The following is a 21,045-nucleotide window of genomic DNA, read 5'->3' on the forward strand; positions in this document are numbered from 1 at the left end:
TAGTTTATAGTGACTAATATTTCCTGCTAATCTGATGTGGCAGTGATGTTAAATCTTTTAGTGTGAATGTCATTATACATCAGACCCACAGGTATACCTCTGTTGTGAGCCCCCAAGGTGCCTTCTGCCAGCAATGAGAAAAAAAGGCATATATTGTACAAAACTAATTGGCACATGGGAGTGATTTCAAGACTGTAATCGTATTTTTGCTTATGTGATTTAATATCATTGAAACCCTTTGATTGAATTACAGCATTACAATGAACCTTTCATTCGGTTCTATTTAATGCATAATCAAAAGAAAACATTTAAATTTTATTTTTAACCTACTAAAGTCAGGGAGTTCTACATTTGCAATAAATGCCTGAAGCCTCAAGCATTCCTTGACAGAATGGCTCCTGTGTATGTTGAACAAATACCCCAGACTACACAGGGGAGCCATTTATTGACCTGCATATTCCAGGTTTCAAACATTAATCGCTCATCGTTTAAACACATCTGCTTCAATGTGTGTGCAATACAGTAACAAGGATTTATTCTGTGTGAGTGACAGAATTACACCAACAAATGATGCTTCACTAATGAACAATAAAAAAATATGCACACAAGTGAATTAAAGCTTAGCTGTTGATGACTGCCTGCAATATTCCAGAATGTGTATTGAATCAATACATTTCCTCCTTATGAGCAGAAATACATGCCTACAATTCTCATACTGAGGAGAAAGATCACGGAAACTCACCCAAGTTTCAGGAACTTGTTATTGATTATTTGTCATTGATTAATATCTGTAACAAAATTATTTAACTTACCTTATTGTGAACTTTCTACTTGCCAAGGGCAGGGATGTCATTAATGAGGAATGGAAAACTTTAACTTTTCAAGTCCATTGTTAACATCAAGCAAATTGAGCTCAGGAAGAGCATGAACTAAGAGTATAAGAAAGTATGGATGAAAAAAGGACATTTAGTTTATCAAGCTCATTCCTTCCACAGACCACGTACAATCTACCCAACATGGATTCTAACCCACTTGTTAATCACCTGCAGAAAAGTTCTGCAAAATTTACCCCTCATCCAAAAAAATGTTCAGCAAAACACCACACTAACTAGCTACATTCACACCTCAATTCCCAATATTGGCCAGCTGATTTTCACAGATGACATTTCCACAGTCCCAGCAGCACAGGAACCATCATGTTCCATCAAGCATTTGATGTTCTCGGTCTATACTTATCCATGTAACCTTAAATTACTTTTATATTTGTCTAGCTATTTTTGTCAGTTTATCACTTAGAATCCAGAGTAAAAATTTCCCTTTGCCGTACCACATCAGCATAACCGAACCTAAGACAGCACACAACAGTCTTTCTGAAGAAGGATTCAAATTAAATACCAATTAGTTATGATTTCTGGTCAGTTTAATGTGGTGGGCTCTAGCTAGGAATTGGGTTGATTTGAAACTCACTCTAATTAGCACCTTTATCACAGAAGATTTTCATCCCATTAGCCTGAATTGAAATTTTCAGACCAAGGTCCCAGAGGCAATATTATAGAGTTCTAACCCTACCCGGTCTCCTAATATAATATTTTGTTAGCAATAGAGAACAAATTCCAACTGCTTTTTTGTGAGAATATGGACTTAGTTGTATCTTCACTGAGTATATGCAATGGGTACTTCAGGCTGACCACAAAGAGGATTAGTTAGGGACCTGGCATATGGTTCTTGCAACCTGCTGCTAAAGCAGAGCCATATTCAAATCAATTTTAAAAATGTGAAAGTGCATCTTCACATTTGTAGCATTCTTCAGCTCTAAATAAAATTAAAATAAAGTAACTCTTACGAAATACTAGATTGGTAGCTATTGTTAGCAGTTCAGTTTCCTTTGGTTTTATCTGCAATGCACAAACAGAATCCATGCCACATGCTCTTCAGTGAGCTCAACATCAATTTTCTGATTGACAGTATATGTGATTTGTCATGTGGCACCTCTCTGGAGTAGTCCACAGCTCAAGATCAGTCTCAGATGACCACACATGGTTTTTTATGTGACTAGAGTTGCCAACTCTGGTTGGGTGTATTCCCGGAGGTTTCACCACATGACATTCTGCCTCGAACTGCCCCGCCCCCACACTCACGCCATTGGTCCATCCTTCAGGCACATCGCCTTCTAATGACAATTTGGAAGGGAACAGATGGTTACCCAATTGAATTCATCTTGACTGTTAGTGGAACAGCCTTTTTTCCACATCTCGAATATTTGAATAACTAACAAATGAAGATGTTAATTTTGTTTAATGCACCTATAATGTTTCTCCTGAGTTGTTGCAGCAGTGTCTTGGAGATTAACCATCAATTTCTGGAGACGCTAGGACAGTGGTGGGCAAAATATGGCCCCTGGGCTGTATTTGGCCCGCCAATTCATCCTATCTGGCCCGCTGGAGCTCGAGCTGCACATTCATCTGAGCCTTGTGAGGGGGTTGGGGGAGGGGGTTCGAAGAGAGCTCGCTCAAGGTTACTGCAGCCTAGGAATAGGCTGCCACCCTAAACTTGGGGCAATTAAAAAATAATACAGCTTCCGGGATTGCTGTTATATGCCTGATACAGATCTGCTTCCCTTTTCTGTCTTGGAGTCAGCCTAACGTCTGTCTGCGGTTCTCTCCTGCTCTGGCTCTGTGAACCACTTTACTAAAAAGCGTCGTTCATCGCTGGCTGCTGGGGGCGCTGTTGCAACATGCACACTGGACGCTCCTCTTCCGTCGAGTTATGGTTGCTCATCTCGATGACTCTTGGTTTTACCTCTCCCAGAACTCACCCCACTCTGAGCCTGGGACTCACCCCACACTCCGAGCCAAGAACAAACCCCACCCCGAACTCTGAGGACTCTTTAGTTTCACAGAAGAAAAAGTCCGGTGCAGCACCTTTCCTCCTCCAGTACCCAGAGTATGATGGCAGGGGAGTTCTCATCCCTGTCCTAAACATGGGAGTGGATCCCGGAGCACAAGGACTCCAGGTTAACACAATTGCAGTTCAGACCTGGCGAGGCCTCGGGCTCCCGTACTCAGCGTACTAAAAAAAGAACTCATCTCGGGTGAGAGGCCCCGCAGACTCGCACTACGTAAACTTTCAGTACAACATGAACTTGATCGCTGAATCTTTTCATTCAGTTAATAAAGGAAGATTTTACTATTTTACACTACATTTTGTGTATTTAAGATAGTAGTATCTGACTACTATCTGAAATTATGTTTATGCATTATTCCTTCTAATTTTATTTCGTATGGCGTCCCTTTAAATTTGTTGCACAGCCACGCATGCATAGTATCTCTGCCAGCGGTAGGAGCTGGTGAGCGGCCTGCGCAGGACCTTGCGATTGGTTCACGACTGCGTGGCCGTACATCTTAGGGGGGATATTGGTGTGTGGCCCTCAATAGCTCACCAAAACTTGTTAAGTGGCCCTTCAGCCCAAATAATTGCCCACCCCTGTTCTAGCACAATCCTGGAGGGTTTATAATCCTATATGTGACCCCTGTTCCCTGCTAAGGGTGCACATCTCAGTCAGATGGGGAGACTATGCTTGGTTGGATGAGAGATTCATTGTTAATCTGGTCTCGACTGTGATTTGCTCTACTAGCAGAGAGGTAGTGGCGGGGGAGGGGGGGGGGGGAGGTGGAGGAGGAAGGCTCAGGGCTGAGCTTGCTCATTCCTCTAAGTAAGTCAACTCTGGAGAAGTCTGAATCTTGGACCAGCGTATTCTTCCTACTGAAGAACAGCAGAACGGGCAATGAAGCCAAAATAAAAAAGGGTAAAAATGATAAAAATGATCAAAACAAATAAATAATTAAATTATCTTAAAAGTTGCAACTGGTTTGCAAACTTGGGCCTGTAAAACTAGGCCCATTGCTCATTGTTGTTATCCAGAATATGTATCTTTTTAACCCGGTCTGTGTTTCCATTATGGTCCAAATCCAAAGCAACTTTGGAAATTGAAAATACTCATGTACATACATAGAATCTACAACACAGAAACAGGCCATTTCGCTCAACTGGTCTATAAGAACATAAGAATTAGGAACAGGAGTAGGCCATCTAGCCCCTCGATCCTGCTCCGCCATTCAAAAAGATCATGGCTGATCTGGCCGTGGATTCAGCTCCACTTACCCGCCCGCTCCCCATAACCCTTAATTCCCTTATTGATTAAAAATTTATCTATCTGTGATTTGAATACATTCAATGAGCTAGCCTCAACTGCTTCCTTGGGCAGAGAATTCCACAGATTCACAACTCTCTGGGAGAAGAAATTCCTTCTCAACTAGATTTTAAATTGGCTCCCCCATATTTTGAGGCTGTGCCCCCTAGTTCTAGTCTCCCCGACTAGTGGAAACAACCTCTCTGCCTCTATCTTGTCTATCCATTTCATTATTTTAAATGTTTCTATAAGATTACCCCTCATCCTTCTGAACTCCAACGAGTAAAGACCCAGTCTACTCAATCTATCATCATAAGGTAACCCCCTCATCTCCAGAATCAGCATAGTGAGTCGTCTCTGTACCCACTCCAAAGCTAGTATATCCTTAAGTAAGGTGACCAAAACTGCACGCAGTATTCCAGGTGCGGCCTCACCAATACCCTGCACAGTTGCAGCAGGACCTCCCTGCTTTTGTACTCCATCCCTCTCGCAATGAAGGCCAACATTCCATTCGCCTTCCTGATTACCTGCTGTACCTGCAAACTAACTTTTTGGGATTCATGCACAAGGACCCCCAGGTCCCTCTGCACCGCAGCATGTTGTAATTTCTCCCCATTCAAATAATATTCCCTTTTACTGTTTTTTTTTCCAAGGTGGATGACCTCACATTTTCCGACATTGTATACCATCTGCCAAACCTTAGCCCATTCTCTTAACCTATCTAAATCTCTTTGCAGCCTCTCTGTGTCCTCTACACAACCCGCTTCCCCACTAATCTTTGTGTCATCAGCAAATTTTGTTACACTACACTCTGTCCCCTCCTCCAGGTCATCAATGTATATTGTAAACAGTTGTGGTCCCAGCACCGATCCCTGTGGCACACCACTAACCACCGATTTCCAACCTGAAAAGGACCCATTTACCCCAACTCTCTGCTTTCTGTTAGCCAGCCAATTCTCTATCCATGCTAATACATTTCCGCTGACTCCACGTACCTTTATCTTCTGCAGTAACCTTTTGTGTGGCACCTTATCAAATGCCTTTTGGAAATCTAAATACACCACATCCATCGGTACACCTCTATCCACCATGCTCGTTATATCTTCAAAGAATTCCAGTAAATTAGTTAAACATGATTTCCCCTTCATGAATCCATGTTGCGTCTGCTTGATTGCATTATTCCTATCTAAGATGTCCCGCTATTTCTTCCTTAATGATACCTTCAAGCATTTTCCCCACTACAGATGTTAAACTAACCGGCCTATAGTTACCTGCCTTTTGTCTGCCCCCCTTTTTAAACAGAGGTGTTACATTAGCTGCTTTCCAATCCACTGGTACCTCCCCAGAGTCCAGAGAATTTTGGTAGATTATAATCAATGCATCTGCTAAACTTCTGCCATCTCTTTTAATACCCTGGGATGCATTTCATCAGGACCAGGGACTTGTCTACCTTGAGTCCCATTAGCCTGTCCAGCACTACCTCCCCAGTGATAGTAATTGTCTCAAGGTCCTCCCTTCCCACATTCCCGTGACCAGCAATTTTTGGCATGACTTTTGTGTCTTCCACTATGAAGACCAAAGCAAAATAATTGTTTAAGGTCTCAGCCATTTCCACATTTCCCATTACCAAATCCCCCTTCTCATCTTCTAAAGGACCAACATTTACTTTAGTCACTCTTTTCGTTTTTATATATCGGTAAAAGCTTCTACTATCTGTTTTTCTGTTTTACGCAAGTTTACTTTCGTAATCTATCTTTCCTTTCTTTATTGCTTTCTTAGTCATACTTTGCTGTCGTTTAAAATTTTCCCAATCTTCTAGTTTCCCGCTAACCTTGGCCACCTGATATGCATTGGTTTTTAATTTGATACTCTCCTTTATTTCCTTGGTTATCCACGGCTGGTTATCCCTTCTCTTACCGCCCTTCTTTTTCACTGGAATATATTTTTGTTGCGTACTATGAAAGAGCTCCTTAAAAGTCCTCCACTGTTCCTCAATTGTGCCACCGTTTAGTCTATGTTTCCAGTCTACTTTAGCTAACTCTGCCCTCATCCCACTGTAGTCCCCTTTGTTTAAGCATAGTATGCTCGTTTGAGACACTACTTCCTCACCCTCAATCTGTATTACAAATTCAACCATACTGTGATCACTCATTCCGAGAGGATCTTTTACTTGGAGATCGTTTATTATTCCTGTCTCATTACACAGGACCAGATCTAAGATAGCTTGCTCCCTTGTAGGTTCTGTAACATACTGTTCTAAGAAACAATCCCGTATGCATTCTATGAATTCCTCCTCCAGGCTACCCCGTGCGATTTGATTTGACCAATCGACATGTAGGTTAAAATCCCCCATGATTACTGCCATTCCTTTTTCACATGCCTCTATTATTCCCTTGATTATTGTCCGCCCCACCATGAAGTTATTATTTGGGGGCCTATAAACTACACCCACCAGTGACTTTTTCCCCTTACTATCTCAAATCTCCACCCACAATGATTCAACATTTTTTTCATTCGAGCCAATATTATCTCTCACAACTGCCCTGATATCATCCTTTATTAACAGAGCTACCCCACCTCCTTTCCTTTCTTGTCTATCCTTCCGAATTATCAGATACCCCTGTATGTTTAATTCCCAGTCTTGGCCACCCTGCAACCACGTTTCTGTAATGACCACCAAACCAAACCCATTTGTAATGATTTGTGCCGTCAACTCATTTACTTTATTTCGAATGCTGCGTGCGTTTAGGTAGAGTGTTTTAATACTCGCTTTTAAACCATGATTTTTAGTTTTGACCCCTCCTGCAGCCCCTTTATCTTCATACATATTGTCCCTTCCTATCACCTTGTGGTTTACACTTACCCCAGTGCTACTCTGCTCTGTTGCCTCCTGCCTTTTGCATTCTTTCTTGGGGTCCTGTTCATCTGCGCTCTCACTGACTCTGACTAGCTCAGAGCCCGCTCCTGTGTTCCGAATACTCCTCGCATTGAGGCACCGAGCTTTCAGGCTTGCCTTTTTATTACACTTTGACCCTTTAGAATTTTGCTGTACATTGGCCCTTTTTGTTTTTTGCCATGGGTTTCTCTGCCCTCCACTTTTACTCATCTCCTTTCTGTCCTTTGCTTCTGTCTCCATTTTGTTTCCCTCTGTCTCCCTGCATTGGTTCCCAACACCCTGCCATATTAGTTTAACTCCTCCCCAACAGCACGAGCAAACACTCCCCCTCGGACATTGGTTCCGGTCCTGCCCAGGTGCAGACCGTCCAGTTTGTACTGGTCCCACCTCCCCCAGAACCAGTTCCAATGCCCCAGGAATTTGAATCCCTCCCTGCTGCACCACTGCTCAAGCCACGTATTCATCTGCGCTATCCTGCGATTCCTACTCTGACTAGCACGTGGCACTGGTAGCAATCCCGAGATTACTACTTTTGAGTTCCTGCTTTTTAATTTAGCTCCTAGCTCCTTAAATTCGTCTCGTAGGACCTCATCCCTTTTTTTACCTATGTCGTTGGTACCAATGTGCACCACGACAACTGGCTGTTTTCCCTCCATTTTTAGAATGTCCTGCACCCGCTCCGAGACATCCTTGACCCTTGCACCAGGGAGGCAACATACCATCCTGGAGTCTCGGTTGCGGCCGCAGAAATGCCTATCTATTTCCCTTACAATTGAATCCCCTATCACTATCGCTCTCCCACTCTTTTTCCTGCCCTCCTGTGCAACAGAGCCAGCCACGGTGCCATGAACTTGGCTGCTGCTGCCCTCCATTGATGAGTCATCCTCCTCAACAGTACTCAAAGCAGTGTATCTGTTTTGCAGGGGGATGACTGCAGGGGACCCCTGCACTACCTTCCTTGCACTGCTCTTCCTGCTGGTCTTCCATTCCCTAGCTGGCTGTGGACCCCTCACCTGCGGTAAGACCAACTTGCTACACGTGCTGCTCACGTCATTCTCAGCATCGTGGATGCTCCAGAGTGAATCCATCCTCAGCTCCAATTCCGCAACGCAGTCCGTCAGGAGCTGGAGGCGGATACACTTCTCGCACACGTAGTCGTCAGGGACACCGGAGGCATCCCTGATTTCCCACATGGTACAGGAGGAGCATATCACGTGACCGAGCTCTCCTGCCATGACTTAACCCTTAGATACACTTAAATTGGTGACAACACTGTTAACCGGTTACTTACTGATATAAAAAAGAAAAAGAAAAACTACTTACCAATCACCAGCCAATCACTTACCCCTTTGGCTGTGACATCACCTTTTGATTCCTTTCTACTTCTTTTCTGCTTTTTCTCCCGGCTGGAGCTACAGCAGCTCGCCTTTTATAGGCCTCACCACGCTGCTCCCGCCTCTCGCCGACTGCCGCTGCCTGTGGAACACCCGCTGGGCCTTTTATAGGCCTCACCACGCTGCTCCCACCTCTCACCGACTGTCACTATGCCAGTGGTTATACGCCACCCTAGCCTCCTCACACTGTAATTACCCCATATTCCTCTATTCACTTCTCCCACATGTTAAGCAACTCCTTAAATGCAGCAGTCCTATCTGCTTCAACCACTCCATAAGAACATAAGAACATAAGAAATAGGAGCAGGAGTAGGCCATATGGCCCTTCGAGCCAGCTCCGCTATTTAACACGATCATGGCTGATCCAATCATGGACTCACGTCCACTGCACCTTTCACGACAACCAGAAGTCCCAAAGTGCTTTACAGCAAATGAAGTACTTTTTGAAGCATGGTCACTGTTGTAATGTAGGAAACATGGAAGCCAAATTGTGCACAGCAAGCTCCCACAAACAACAATGATAATAATCAAATAATGGGGCTGAAATTGCCCCTTTCCTTAAGGCCTGTTACCGCCAGAAATCGGCGGCCACGCTGCAGTATGCAAAGGCCGGCAATTTTTCATGTAATGGCCGTCATTTTTTTCATTCTGCTCCTGCGGTGTCCCGGCAGTGACCCACCCCACCACCATTCCGCTGCTGCCAATCCAACCTAAGTGTGTCATAAGAGTGCGCACCGCCAATGTGTTTCCCCACCCCCCCCCCCACCCTGATGGCGAAATTCCGCTGAAAAAATCTTGCTGCCAACTCGCGGTACCGAAAGTTGCTTTTTTGTGCCAGTGCAGTGAGACTGTAGTCCTTGCAAAATGGCAGTGTGGCTCCCATTAAAGGGTAGGTCCTACTGCCGCTGCCGTGTTGGGCTGACAATTATGCCTCTGGGTTCGGCCGGGCCGCCAACAGGCAGCCTGGCACCCCTTCTTGCATGCCAGGCCATTGGCCCTGCCAAAACCCTCCCTGGTGGCCCAGTGGACCGAACTTAAACAATCGTACAGGCTTTCCCCTTTAAGTGAAGCGGAGAGCCATGTGACGTGTGCCATGATGACATCATCAGCGCTACAGCGGCGGCCACTCCGCCCACCCCAACTTCCTTTCCGTTAATGTGCTCACCGCCGCACTTCTGCCCCCATTAGGTCCACCGGGGGAAAAAAGCCAAAGAGCGGAATTTCGTTCAAGAGGCCACCGAATCCACCGCGCCGGTATAAACCCAAGAAACAGGGTAGGTGTGCCCCATTTCCAGCGGTGGGCAATTTCGGCCCCAATCTGTTTTAATGATGTTGATGGATAAATATTGGCCAGGACACCAGGGATAACTCCCTTGTACTTCTTCAAAATAGTGCCATGGGATCTTTTATGTCCCACTGAATGGGCAGACGGGACCTCAGTCTCATCCAAAACACAATTTTCTGACTCAGAGGTGAAAGTGCTACCCACTGAGCCACAGCTGACACACATGTGGCACTCTTTATGGTCTTATCAACTTGTGTTGCTACATTTAGTAATTTATGGACCTGTATTCCCAGACCACCTGTATTGCCCTTGTCTATTCTTTCTGCTATTTCTCCAAATAATTCAATAAGGTTGGTTAAGCACGAACTTCCATTTCAGAATCCATGCTGACTATTTTTACTATATTCTCCTTTTCTAGATGTTTTGTTACCTGATCTTTTAGCAAAAATTATTTTATGTTTCCCACCACTGACATTAAACTAACTGGTCAATAGTTCACTGGATAGCACTATCTGTCTTTTTGAAGAGGAATTACATTTGCTGAAGGGTAAAAAGTGGAAAAAAGAAATGTCAAGTGAAGTATAGAAAGAAGGAAAGAGAACCAATAAGAAAGAGAAATGAAATTAAGTAAAATAAAACTGAAACCAAAGAGTGATATGATAGTATGGTAGACTTTTAAACATATAGATATACCACAAAACCTCAGCATTGGCAGTCTAGCATCACAAGACTCAAATTCAGACACAACCACTGGATTCCCTAACCAATGATTTAACCAAGAGCCAGATAAATACATATAAAGATATCTAAAATTAAGATCAGTCCATGTTGGGAATAGAATTTGGGCTCTTTGAATAGGAATCCAACGCTCAGCTGAACGACAAAAAAACTTTCCCTGCAAGAACCAATCTTCTCACTTTCCCAAGTTTGTAGCTCAACCCCGATGCCACCCATTCACCATTAATGTTACCATAAATCATCTATCTTCTGACCTCACATATGTAAACAAGGCACACATACATACAAGTACACTGTTGGTGCAATTATGTCATTAGCATATGTAATGATTGTGAAAGCCTTGCATTAAACTATACGCTCTATAGTTAAAACTATAGACATTCATTCTTGCATTAAATCCTGGGATTACCCCTCTCAAGAGTGCAAGAAAAATTGCTAGCAATTAGCAACAGAGGGTATATCCATAAGTTGTGACCTGAGATGGAGTACAGGAGATTATATTCCCACATGAATTTTCTGTTTAATATGGGAGTGTTTGGAAGACTGCTTTTAATCAGTTTTAGATGATTATTCTTACAAACCCAGCAAAAGTAGAAAGTGATTAACTTGGTCTACAATAAAGTGATTTAAATTGCTATTTTATTAAGAACTAGATACTTCAGTGAATATTGTTACCCTTTGGGCAGAGAAGGAATTGAATTAAACATTTGAAGAATATGCAGTCCAAGCCTTTATCTTATTGGGGTTGATTTTGAGCGCCCTCATTGATGGGGCAGTAACGGTCCTCAGAATGGGGTCAGTAGCCTTACCGCCCCATTAACATCAGCAACGCAGCTAGTTACATTTTAAAAGCATCTTACCACCAGGTGTCCAAAGCAACCACCTATTTCAGATGATAGGCTCCTTTTAATATGGAAATGGGGGTCCTATGACATAACTAGGACTTCGATTGCTATTTTAGGTAGGAACTGGACAATGGAAGGCAAGTATACAATTATTTTTGTGGGCCGTGGAGGAGTAGGAATGCTCCTGTGAGGCCCACAAGAATAGGGACCACTTCACCGCCGGAACCAGCGCACTCCACCGGTCAACCACCCAAAAGCCCAAACCGATCCCGTTCTGTCGGTTGATAACAACACTTCATGTTGGGTAATCTACTTTTTGCTTTGCTTTGATACTTTGCTAAGATAATTACTGATTAATATATTTTTCTGCTTGGCAGGTCCCTCCTTTACTGATGGATGCTCAGTTTTCAGAATTCACTCCAGATATTACGCCAATAATGCTTGCTGCACACACCAATAATTATGAAATTATCAAGCTGCTGGTGCACGGAGGAGTCTCCATTCCTCGCCCCCACCAAGTGAGGTGCAACTGCGTGGAGTGTGTTTCCAGTTCGGAAGTCGACGGCCTCCGTCACTCGAGGTCACGGCTGAATATATACCGCGCTCTCGCCAGCCCTTCATTGATAGCCTTGTCAAGTGAAGACCCAATCCTCACAGCCTTCCAGCTGGGTTGGGAGCTGAAGTTGCTCAGCAAAGTAGAGAATGAGTTCAAAGCTGAATACGAAGAGTTGTCGCAGCAGTGCAAACACTTTGCCAAAGACCTCCTGGATCAGGCTCGAAGTTCCAGGGAGTTGGAGATCATACTGAACCACAGAGATGACCAAAGTGAGGAGTTAGCTCCACAGAAATGCCATGATCTAGCCAAACTAAAGGTAGCCATCAAGTACCATCAGAAAGAGGTAGGACTAAGACATGGTCATATCTACTTCCTCTACTAAGGAAGCCAACTCATGTCAGAAGCTAAATTTTAAGTGATCATATATTTGGCACCTTCATTAAGCCTTTATTCATCAACAACTATTCATTGGAAATAATTCCTAATCTGACAGGGTGTAAAGAGGCACTGGCTTTCTAAGCTTGGTGTGAGGTAGTGCAGGGAGCTTGGTGTCCTACCTAGCCTGGTATATGTATATTTAAAATATATACTAATTGATCTCCAATAGTGTTGTATGATGTAAGTCAAGATCAAATATAGTCTACAGTGGCGGGGGGGTGGGGGGGAACACATCTGCCACAATATTGACACCGTATATCATTTTCAAGCGGGTCTTTAAATGGGGGAGCAGCCTGAAGTGGGCATAAAGCTGCTTACAGATACAAATTGGAGCCCTATGCCAGTTGTAATATCCCAATTGCCAATTGCAGATTCAAACAGGAGGAGCAAGCACCTTGAATGCTCTGCCTATTTATAAAAGTGTTGAATGGCCTAACCAGCGGCCGGGACTGCTCGAGGCCACTTAAAAAAACTGCCCTGCAAATTTTTCATTTTATTTGTGTGGGGAGGTGTGCCAGCCTGTCTTGGGCGGTCTGCTGATTTCACGCCTAGTTCGGGTAATTACAACCTCCCATCAGTGGTAAAGCTGCAGTGTCTCTGTGATGTATGTATCACTGACTCCACACAGTCTGGTGTTGTAGTAACTGCTGTGACCTTGGTCCTTTATTGTGTAACTCCAGAGTGCCCCTCAAGCGTGGTGGGCAGCCTTTTATACTCTATCTCGCAGGTACTTTTGGATCTCCCACCACAGTGCCCCTTGTGGCGCACCATTATAGCTATACATTTAATATACATGGACAATACATAACATCTCACCCCCCCCCCCCCCAGTTCCAAAAGCAAATTGCCGGTAACCTCGGCCTTGTTCGTCCTGGTTGATTTGTGAGTGTGAGTCCATGACCATCCACTTCCCTCTTCCCCCCCATGTAGAGATTATGCTTGCGATCCAGTGCAAGCACGTGGTATTTGCAGTCCTTACATGGGTGATACAAGTACACAAACATAATCTCCAGTAGAAAGCAGGTATACATAGACAGTGCATTTGTATGACACATATAGATGCGTTGAAGAGTTATATCAAAAGGTTGCAGGTAAACTGTGTCATGTATGTAACCTTTATGTAATAACACTGCAATACTGTATATATGTAAGAAATGCACACCTTGACCACAAGGGGGTGAACTTGTGGGAGACACTCCTCACCTGGTCATCCAGGTATATAAAGGGAGGTCCCACGCAGAGTCATCACTTCTTGGTCCTGTGAATAAAGGTTCAGGCCATGGAGTGACCTTGTCCATAAAATGTGTCTCATGTGGATTTGTGGTATTGTATAAGGACTTTACACGCTGAACAGTTATTAAATCCCAGCTCCACTGGGTGAGGTATGGTGATGGCATACTGCCCCTTTTTTCCCCGAGGTAATGGGCTGCGCTGAGACAGAGTATGGCAACTAGTTCGTTGCCTCTGTTCTTGGAAAATAGTTGCCTTTGCGGCTTGTCTGCAGCCGCTGAACAATTGCATAAATCACATAAAATCAGAAATCGCATTAATCCATTAGTCATGTTAGTCACAGATCCATTAACCCTTTTAACTGTGCATTGTGATATTAACTCTTTTCACCAATTATATCAATCATTTTAATCACAGTAATCAGTTTAGCATCAAAATGTTAATGCTTGTCATAAATCACGTCATCATACAAATCACAGTAATCATTTTGACTCACTCTTGCCCTTACAAAAGTCTCTTTGTGGGGACTGCCAATGGTGTAAGGCCCCTTTAAGACTCCCGGGTACATTTCCCTTTTAAGACGCCATTTTGTTTTTCCCCACGAGGTTTCTACTGGGCACCGCCATTTTAGGTGCTCTGCTGGTGCCTGCCTGTCTCTCTCTGCAGAACTCTGCTGCCACGAGGCTTGCCGCCATCTTGAATTCACTGTGCTGCTGCCTGCTCTCCCTCTCTCTCTCTCTCTCTCTCGAGAGAGAGAGAGAGAGAGAGAGAGAGAGAGAGAGAGAGCCGCCACACTCTGAACGCACCCAGGAGCCGCAACACACCGGCCCCCGCACCGCCGCATCCTCCGGAGCACCCCACGCAGCTGACCCTTTTGCCTGGGAGCCGCCACACACACACACGTCCTCCGGAGCCGACCTCCTCACTGCCACAGCCGATCCTGGACGAGCCCCGCTCCTCGGAGCACCGGCCCTCACGACGTCCCCGAGCGAGTTCCGCTCCCGAAACTGCCGATTCACCGCTCCTCCCGCTGCAAGCTCCGCGAACGGCTGCCTCTGCCTGCGGGCTGACGGTGCCTGCTGGAGCAGTCCGTCGAAGCCCTTCTCTCTTCTCCAGCTCGGTCGGCGCTGCTGCTGGTTCCAGCGCCTCTTTCTCACTCTCAGACTTTGCAGGGGAGAGTCGACGGCCACCGCTGCTTTGCCCAACCCCCACACACGCTTCCTTCGCTGCCATCCGATCCGAAGGTGGAGGCCTGCTCTGCCTGTGAACACGGGGGACAACGGTCTGTGGAGGAATGAAGTCTTCCCAGCTCCCACGGACCTTCCCCATCCATCTCCTGCCGAGTAGCATCGGCCCATCGCCTGCAATGATCCACAAAGGTAAACCGTGTGTCTCGCCACCGTGAGATACCTGCACGTCCGCTCTGCCAAGAACAGGTATCATTCCTTGGTGTAGGTGCGCAGCTTCACCGTGACCGGGACCAGCTTGGGTCGTGCAGCTGGGTTGATCCACAGTTTATCAAAAGTTTCCTGACTCATCAGCATCTGACCCGACCCCATGTCCACTTCCATAATCACTGGGACTCTGTTAATCTTGACTTCCATAATCACTGGGGCCGAATCGTCGGTACACGTGTACAGTCCAAACGCATCATCATCTTCTACCTGGAGCTGGGATGCCCGTCGAGGCAAACCGCAATGCTCCTCGCTGGATAGCAGATCATCTACCATCTCCTCAGCCACACGGTGAGCCGTGTTTCTTTTGCACATACGCTGAAGGTGGCCTTTCGTGTGGCAGGTATTGCACGTATACTCAGCAAACCTGCACCGGTGAGCCCCATGGCTTCCTCCGCAGCGCCAGCGTGGTGCTACTCGATTAGCCCACCTTGGCGGACTCTGAGTTCTAGGACCCTGAGGTCCGTGCTCTCTGCCCTGGGCAGAGCCACGTTCTGCAGTTTTGTCCATGATGGGCACTATCCTGTGAATAGTACCTGCCGGGTTCGAGACCGTGTAGATTATCTGCTTGGTGCTGCAAGTCAAGGTCATAAATGCCCGGCTGATGTTGATGGCTTGCTGCAGGCTGACTGTAGGTTCAGTAGATAGCAGCTTGTGAAGGAGGCCCTCATGGACAATCCCCATAACAAAGATGTCTCGCAACGCCTCGTTAAGGTGTGTGCCAAAATCGCACGGCGCCGCAAGTCTCCTGATGTCTGCAGCATATTTTGTGACATCCTGGCCCTCAGGTCTGCAGTGGTGGTAGAATTTGTGCCTGGCCGTGAGGATGCTCTCCTTCGGTTTCAGTTGATTATGAATGAGTTCAATCAGCTGCTCATATGACTTGTCCTTGGCGCTCACGGGTGCCAGCAAATCCCTGACGAGACGGTAAACCTCATCGCCACAACTGGACAGCAATATCACCTTACGCTTCTCTATCAGTGCATTCGTGTTCCCTGTCAGGTCATTTGCTATAAAATAGTACTCAAGCCTTTCCGTAAAGGCATCCCAGTCATTACCCTCTGTGAAATCCATTAGCGTGCCCAAAGTAGCCATGGTTGCGTGAAGAGCTCGTCCGTGTCCTCGCCGCAAATTTGTGATGTATGTAGTACTCAAATCACTGACTCCACACAGTCTGGTGTTGTAGTAACTGCTGTGACCTTGGTCCTTTATTGTGTAACTCCAGAGTGCCCCTCAGGTGTGGTGCGCAGCCTTTTATACTCTGTCTCGCAGATACTTTCAGGCCTCCCACCACAGTGCTCCTTGTGGTGCACCATTGTAACTATACATTTAATGTACATGGACAATACATAACAGTTTCCATTGGCAAGTGAGTGAAGTTTACACTGTGACAAGTTTACATAGTAATTTCCAATACAAATGTGCACATAGGACATTGTAATTGATAATTGTGACAGGAATTATGCACAGATGTAAATTTTTTTAATATATTAGATATTTTGATGGGAAGCATAACTACAGGACACCACCAATGTTTAAAAAGGGTACGAAGGGAGACTAGGTAAAGCAAGCAATGTGGTTAGGTGCCACCAAGGTTGGCATTGAAAAGCTTATAGATTATAGAAAGACCAAAGGGAAGTGAGAAGTTCATCAGCGCTGAAATTCTGGGAAAGAAGAAGAACATAAGAACATAAGGAATAGGAGCAGGAGTAGGCCATACGGTCCTTTGAGCCTGCTCCGCCATTCACTGAAATTATGGCTGATTTGATCTTGGTCTCAACTCCACTTTACTGCCTGTTCCCCATAACCAGTGACTCCCTTAATAGTTCAAGAATCTGTCTATCTCAGCCTTGAATATATTCAAGGACTCAGCTTCCACAGCTCTCTGGGGTAGTGAATTCCAAAGATTCAAGATCGTTTAAGAGAAGAAATTCTTCCTCATCTCCATCTTAAATGGCCAGTCAGCCTAACCTCAGTGGTGGGAAAACTATTGGAAAAAATCCTGAGGGATAGGATAAATCTTCATTTGGAAAGACATGGCTTAATCAAGGACAGTCAGCATGGATTTGTTAAGGGGAGGTCGTGTCTGACTAACTTGATTGAATTTTTTGAGGAAGTAACCAGGAGGGTTGATGATGGCAGTGCATATGATGTAGTGTATATGGATTTTAGCAAAGCGAATGAAATAGCTCAGTTGGGAGAACATTAGACTGAACATCTAAAGGTCCCTGGTTCAATCCTGGGCTTTGGCAGCTTCTGGTTATTTTTCATTGCAAGAGGGATGGAGTACAAAAGCAGGGAGGTCCTGCTGCAACTGTATCGGGTATTGGTAAGGCCGCACCTGGAGTACTGCGTGCAGTTTTGGTCACCTTACTTAAGGAAGGATATACTGGCTTTGGAGGGGGTACAGAGACGATTCACTTGGATGATTCTGGAGATGAGGGGGTTACCTTATGATGATAGATTGGGTAGACTGGGTCTTTACTTGTTGGAGTTCAGAAGGATGAGGGGTGATCTTATAAACATTTAAAATCATGAAAGGGATAGACAAGATAGAGGCAGAGAGGTTGTTTCCACTGGTCGGGGAGATGAGAACTAGGGGGCACAGCCTCAAAATACGGGGGAGCCAATTTAAAACCGAGTTGAGAAGGAATTTCTTCTCCCAGAGGATTGTGGAATTCTCTGCCCAAGGAAGCAGTTGAGGCTAGCTCATTGAATGTATTCAAGTCACAGATAGATAGATTTTTAACCAATAAGGGAATTAAGGGTTACGGGGAGAGGGCGGGTAAGTGGAGCTGAGTCCATGGCCAGATCAGCCATGATCTTATTGAATGGCGGAGCAGGCTCGAGGGGCTAGATGGCCTACTCCTGTTCCTAATTCTTATGTTCTTATGTTCTTATGTTCTTATGTTCTTATGTTCTTTTGATAAAGTCCCACATGGCAGACTGGTCACGAAAGTAAAAGCCCCTGGGATCCAAGGCAAAGTGGCAAGTTGGATCCAAAATTGGCTCAAAGGCAAGAAGCAAAGGGTAATGGTTGATGGGTGTTTTGTGACAGGAAGGCTGTATCCAGTGTGGTTCCGTGGGGCTCAGTGTTGGGTCCCTTCCTTTTTGTGGTATATATCAATGACTTGGATTTGAATATTGGGGGTATGATTAAGAAGTTTGCAGATGACACTAAAATAGGTTGTGTGGTTGATAATGAAGAAGAAAGCTGCGGATTGCAGGAAGATATCAATGTACTGGTCAGGTGGGCAGAACAGTGGCAAATGGAATTCAATCTAGATAAGTGTGAGGTAATGCATTTAGGGAGGTCTAACAAGGCAAGGGAATACACATTAAATGGTATGACACTGAAAAGTGTAGAGGAACAAAGGGACCTTGGAGTACATGTCCATAGATCCCTGAAGGTAGCAGGCCAGGTAGATAAGGTGGTTAAGAAGGCATATGGAATACTTGCCTTTATTAGTCGAGGCATGGAATACAAGAGCAAGGACGTTATGCTTGAACTGTATAAAACACTGGTTAGGCCGCAGCTGGAGTATTGTGTGCATTTCTGGTCACCACATTACAGGAAAGATATGATTGCACTGGAAAGGGTGCAGAGGAGATTTACAAGAATGTTGCCTGGACTGGAGAATTTTGGCGATGAGGAAAGATTGGAGATGCTGGGTCTGTTTTCTTTGGAACAGAGGAGGCTGAGGGGAGACCTGATTGAGGTGTATAACATTATGAGGGGCCTGGATAGAGTGGATAGGAAGGACCTGTTTCCCTTGGCAGAGGGGTCAACAACCAGGGGACATAGATTTAAAGTAATTGGTAGGAGGTTTAGAGAGGATATGAGGGGAAATTTCTTCACCCAGAGGGTAATGGGGTTCTGCAACTCACTGCCTGAAAGGTTGGTAGAGGCAGAAACCCTCACCACATTTAAAATATACTTGGATATGCACTTAAAGTGCTGTAATCAACAGTGCTATGGACCAAGAGCTGGAAAGTGGGATTAGGCTGGATAGCTCTTGGTCAGCCAGCGCAGACACGATGGGCCGAAATGGCCTCCTTCTGTGCTCTAAATTTCTATGATTCTATGATTCTATGATCCTTTATTCTGAAACTATGCCCCCTAATTCTACATAGAAACATAGAAAATAGGTGCAGGAGTAGGCCATTCAGCCCTTCAAGCCTGCACCACCATTCAATAAGATCATGGCTGATCATTCCTTCAGTACCCCTTTCCTGCTTTCTCACCATACCCCTTGATCCCTTTAGCCGTAAGGGCCATATCTAACTCCCTCTTGAAAGGGCCATATCTAACTCCCTCTTGAATATATCCAATGAACTGGCATCAACAACTCTCTGCGGCAGGGAATTCCACAGGTTAACAACTCTCTGAGTGAAGAAGTTTCTCCTCATCTCAGTCCTAAACGGCCTGCCCCTTATCCTAAGATTGTGTCCCCTGGTTCTGGACTTCTCCAACGTCGGGAACATTCTTCCCGCATCTAGCCTGTCCAGTCCAGTCAGAATCTTATATGTTTCTATGAGATCCACTCTCATCCTTCTAAACTCCAGTGTATAAAGGCCCAGTTGATCCAGTCTCTCCTCATATGTCAGTCCAGCCATCCCTGGAATCAGTCTGGTGAACCTCCGCTGCACTCCCTCAATAGCAAGAACGTCCTTAGATTAGGAGACCAAAACTGAACACAATATTCCAGATGAGGCCTCACTAAGGCCCTGTACAACTGCAGTAAGACCTCCCTGCTCCTATACTCAAATTCCCTAGCTATGAAGGCCAACATACCATTTGCCTTCTTCACCACCTGCTGAACCTGCATGCCAACTTTCAATGACTGATGAACCATGACACGCAGGTCTCGCTGCACCTCCCCTTTTCCTAATCTGCTGCCACTCAGATAATATTCTGCCTTTGTGTTTTTGCACCCAAAATGGATAACCTCACATTTATCCACATTATATTGCATCTGCCATGTATTTGCCCACTCGCCTAACCTGTCCAAGTTACCCTGCAGCCTCTTAGTGTCTTCCTCACAGCTCACACCGCCACCAAGTTTAGTGTCATCTGCAAACTTGGAGATATTACACTCAATTCCATCATCTAAATCATTTATATATATTGTAAATAGCTGGGGTCCCAGCACTGAGCCCTGCGGCACTCCACTAGTCACTGCCTGCCATTCTGAAAAGAACCCGTTAATCCCGACTCTCTGCTTCCTGTCTGCCAACCAGTTCAATATCCACGTCAGTACATTACCCCCATTACCATGTACTTAGATTTTGCACACCAATCTCCTGTGTGGGACCTTGTCAAAAGCCTTTTGAAAGTCCAAATACACCACATCCACTGGTTCTCCCTTGTCCACTCTACTAGTTACATCCTCAAAAAATTCCAGAAGATTTGTCAGGCAGGATTTCCCTTTCATAAATCCATGCTGACTTGGACCAATCCTATCACTGCTCTCCAACAGCACTGCTATTTCATCCTTAATGATTGATTCCAACATTTTCACCATCTCCGATGTCAGGCTAACGGGTCTATAATTACCTGTTTTCTCTCCCCCTCCTTTTTTAAAAAGTGGTGTTACATTAGCAACCCTCCAGTCCATAGGAACTGATCCAGAGTCGATAGACTGTTGGAAAATTATCACCAATGCATCCACTATTTCTAGGGCCACTTCCTTCAGTACTCTGGGATGTAGACCATCAGGCCCTGGGATTTATCGGCCTTCAATCCCGTCAATTTCCCTAACACAATTTCCCGCCTAATAAGGATATCCTTCAGTTCCTCTTTCTCACTAGACCCTCGGTCCCCTAGTACATCCGGAATGTTATTTGTGTCTTCCTTTGTGAAGACAGAACCAAAGTACATGTTCAATTGGTCTGCAATTTCTTTGTTCCCCATTATAAATTCACCCGAATCCAACTGCAAGGGACCTACGTTTGTCTTCACTAATCTTTTTCTCTTCACATATCTATGGAAGCTTTTGCAGTCAGTTTTTATGTTTCCG

At 45.1% G+C, this 21,045-nt stretch overlaps 1 protein-coding gene across 3 annotated transcripts in view; it reads left to right on the top strand.

Moving 5' to 3' along the window:
* Window positions 1-21,045, top strand: part of LOC139265112 (short transient receptor potential channel 5-like) — a 106,905-nt gene that overhangs the window by 26,630 nt on the left and 59,230 nt on the right. For all 3 annotated transcript variants that reach the window (XM_070882017.1, XM_070882018.1, XM_070882019.1), the window contains exon 2: window positions 11,725-12,246. In XM_070882017.1, the coding sequence (XP_070738118.1) occupies window positions 11,725-12,246 (522 nt within the window). The remainder of the gene's footprint in view (window positions 1-11,724; window positions 12,247-21,045) is intronic.

Source organism: Pristiophorus japonicus, chromosome 6, assembly GCF_044704955.1.
Source record: "Pristiophorus japonicus isolate sPriJap1 chromosome 6, sPriJap1.hap1, whole genome shotgun sequence".
NCBI lineage: Eukaryota > Metazoa > Chordata > Chondrichthyes > Pristiophoridae > Pristiophorus > Pristiophorus japonicus.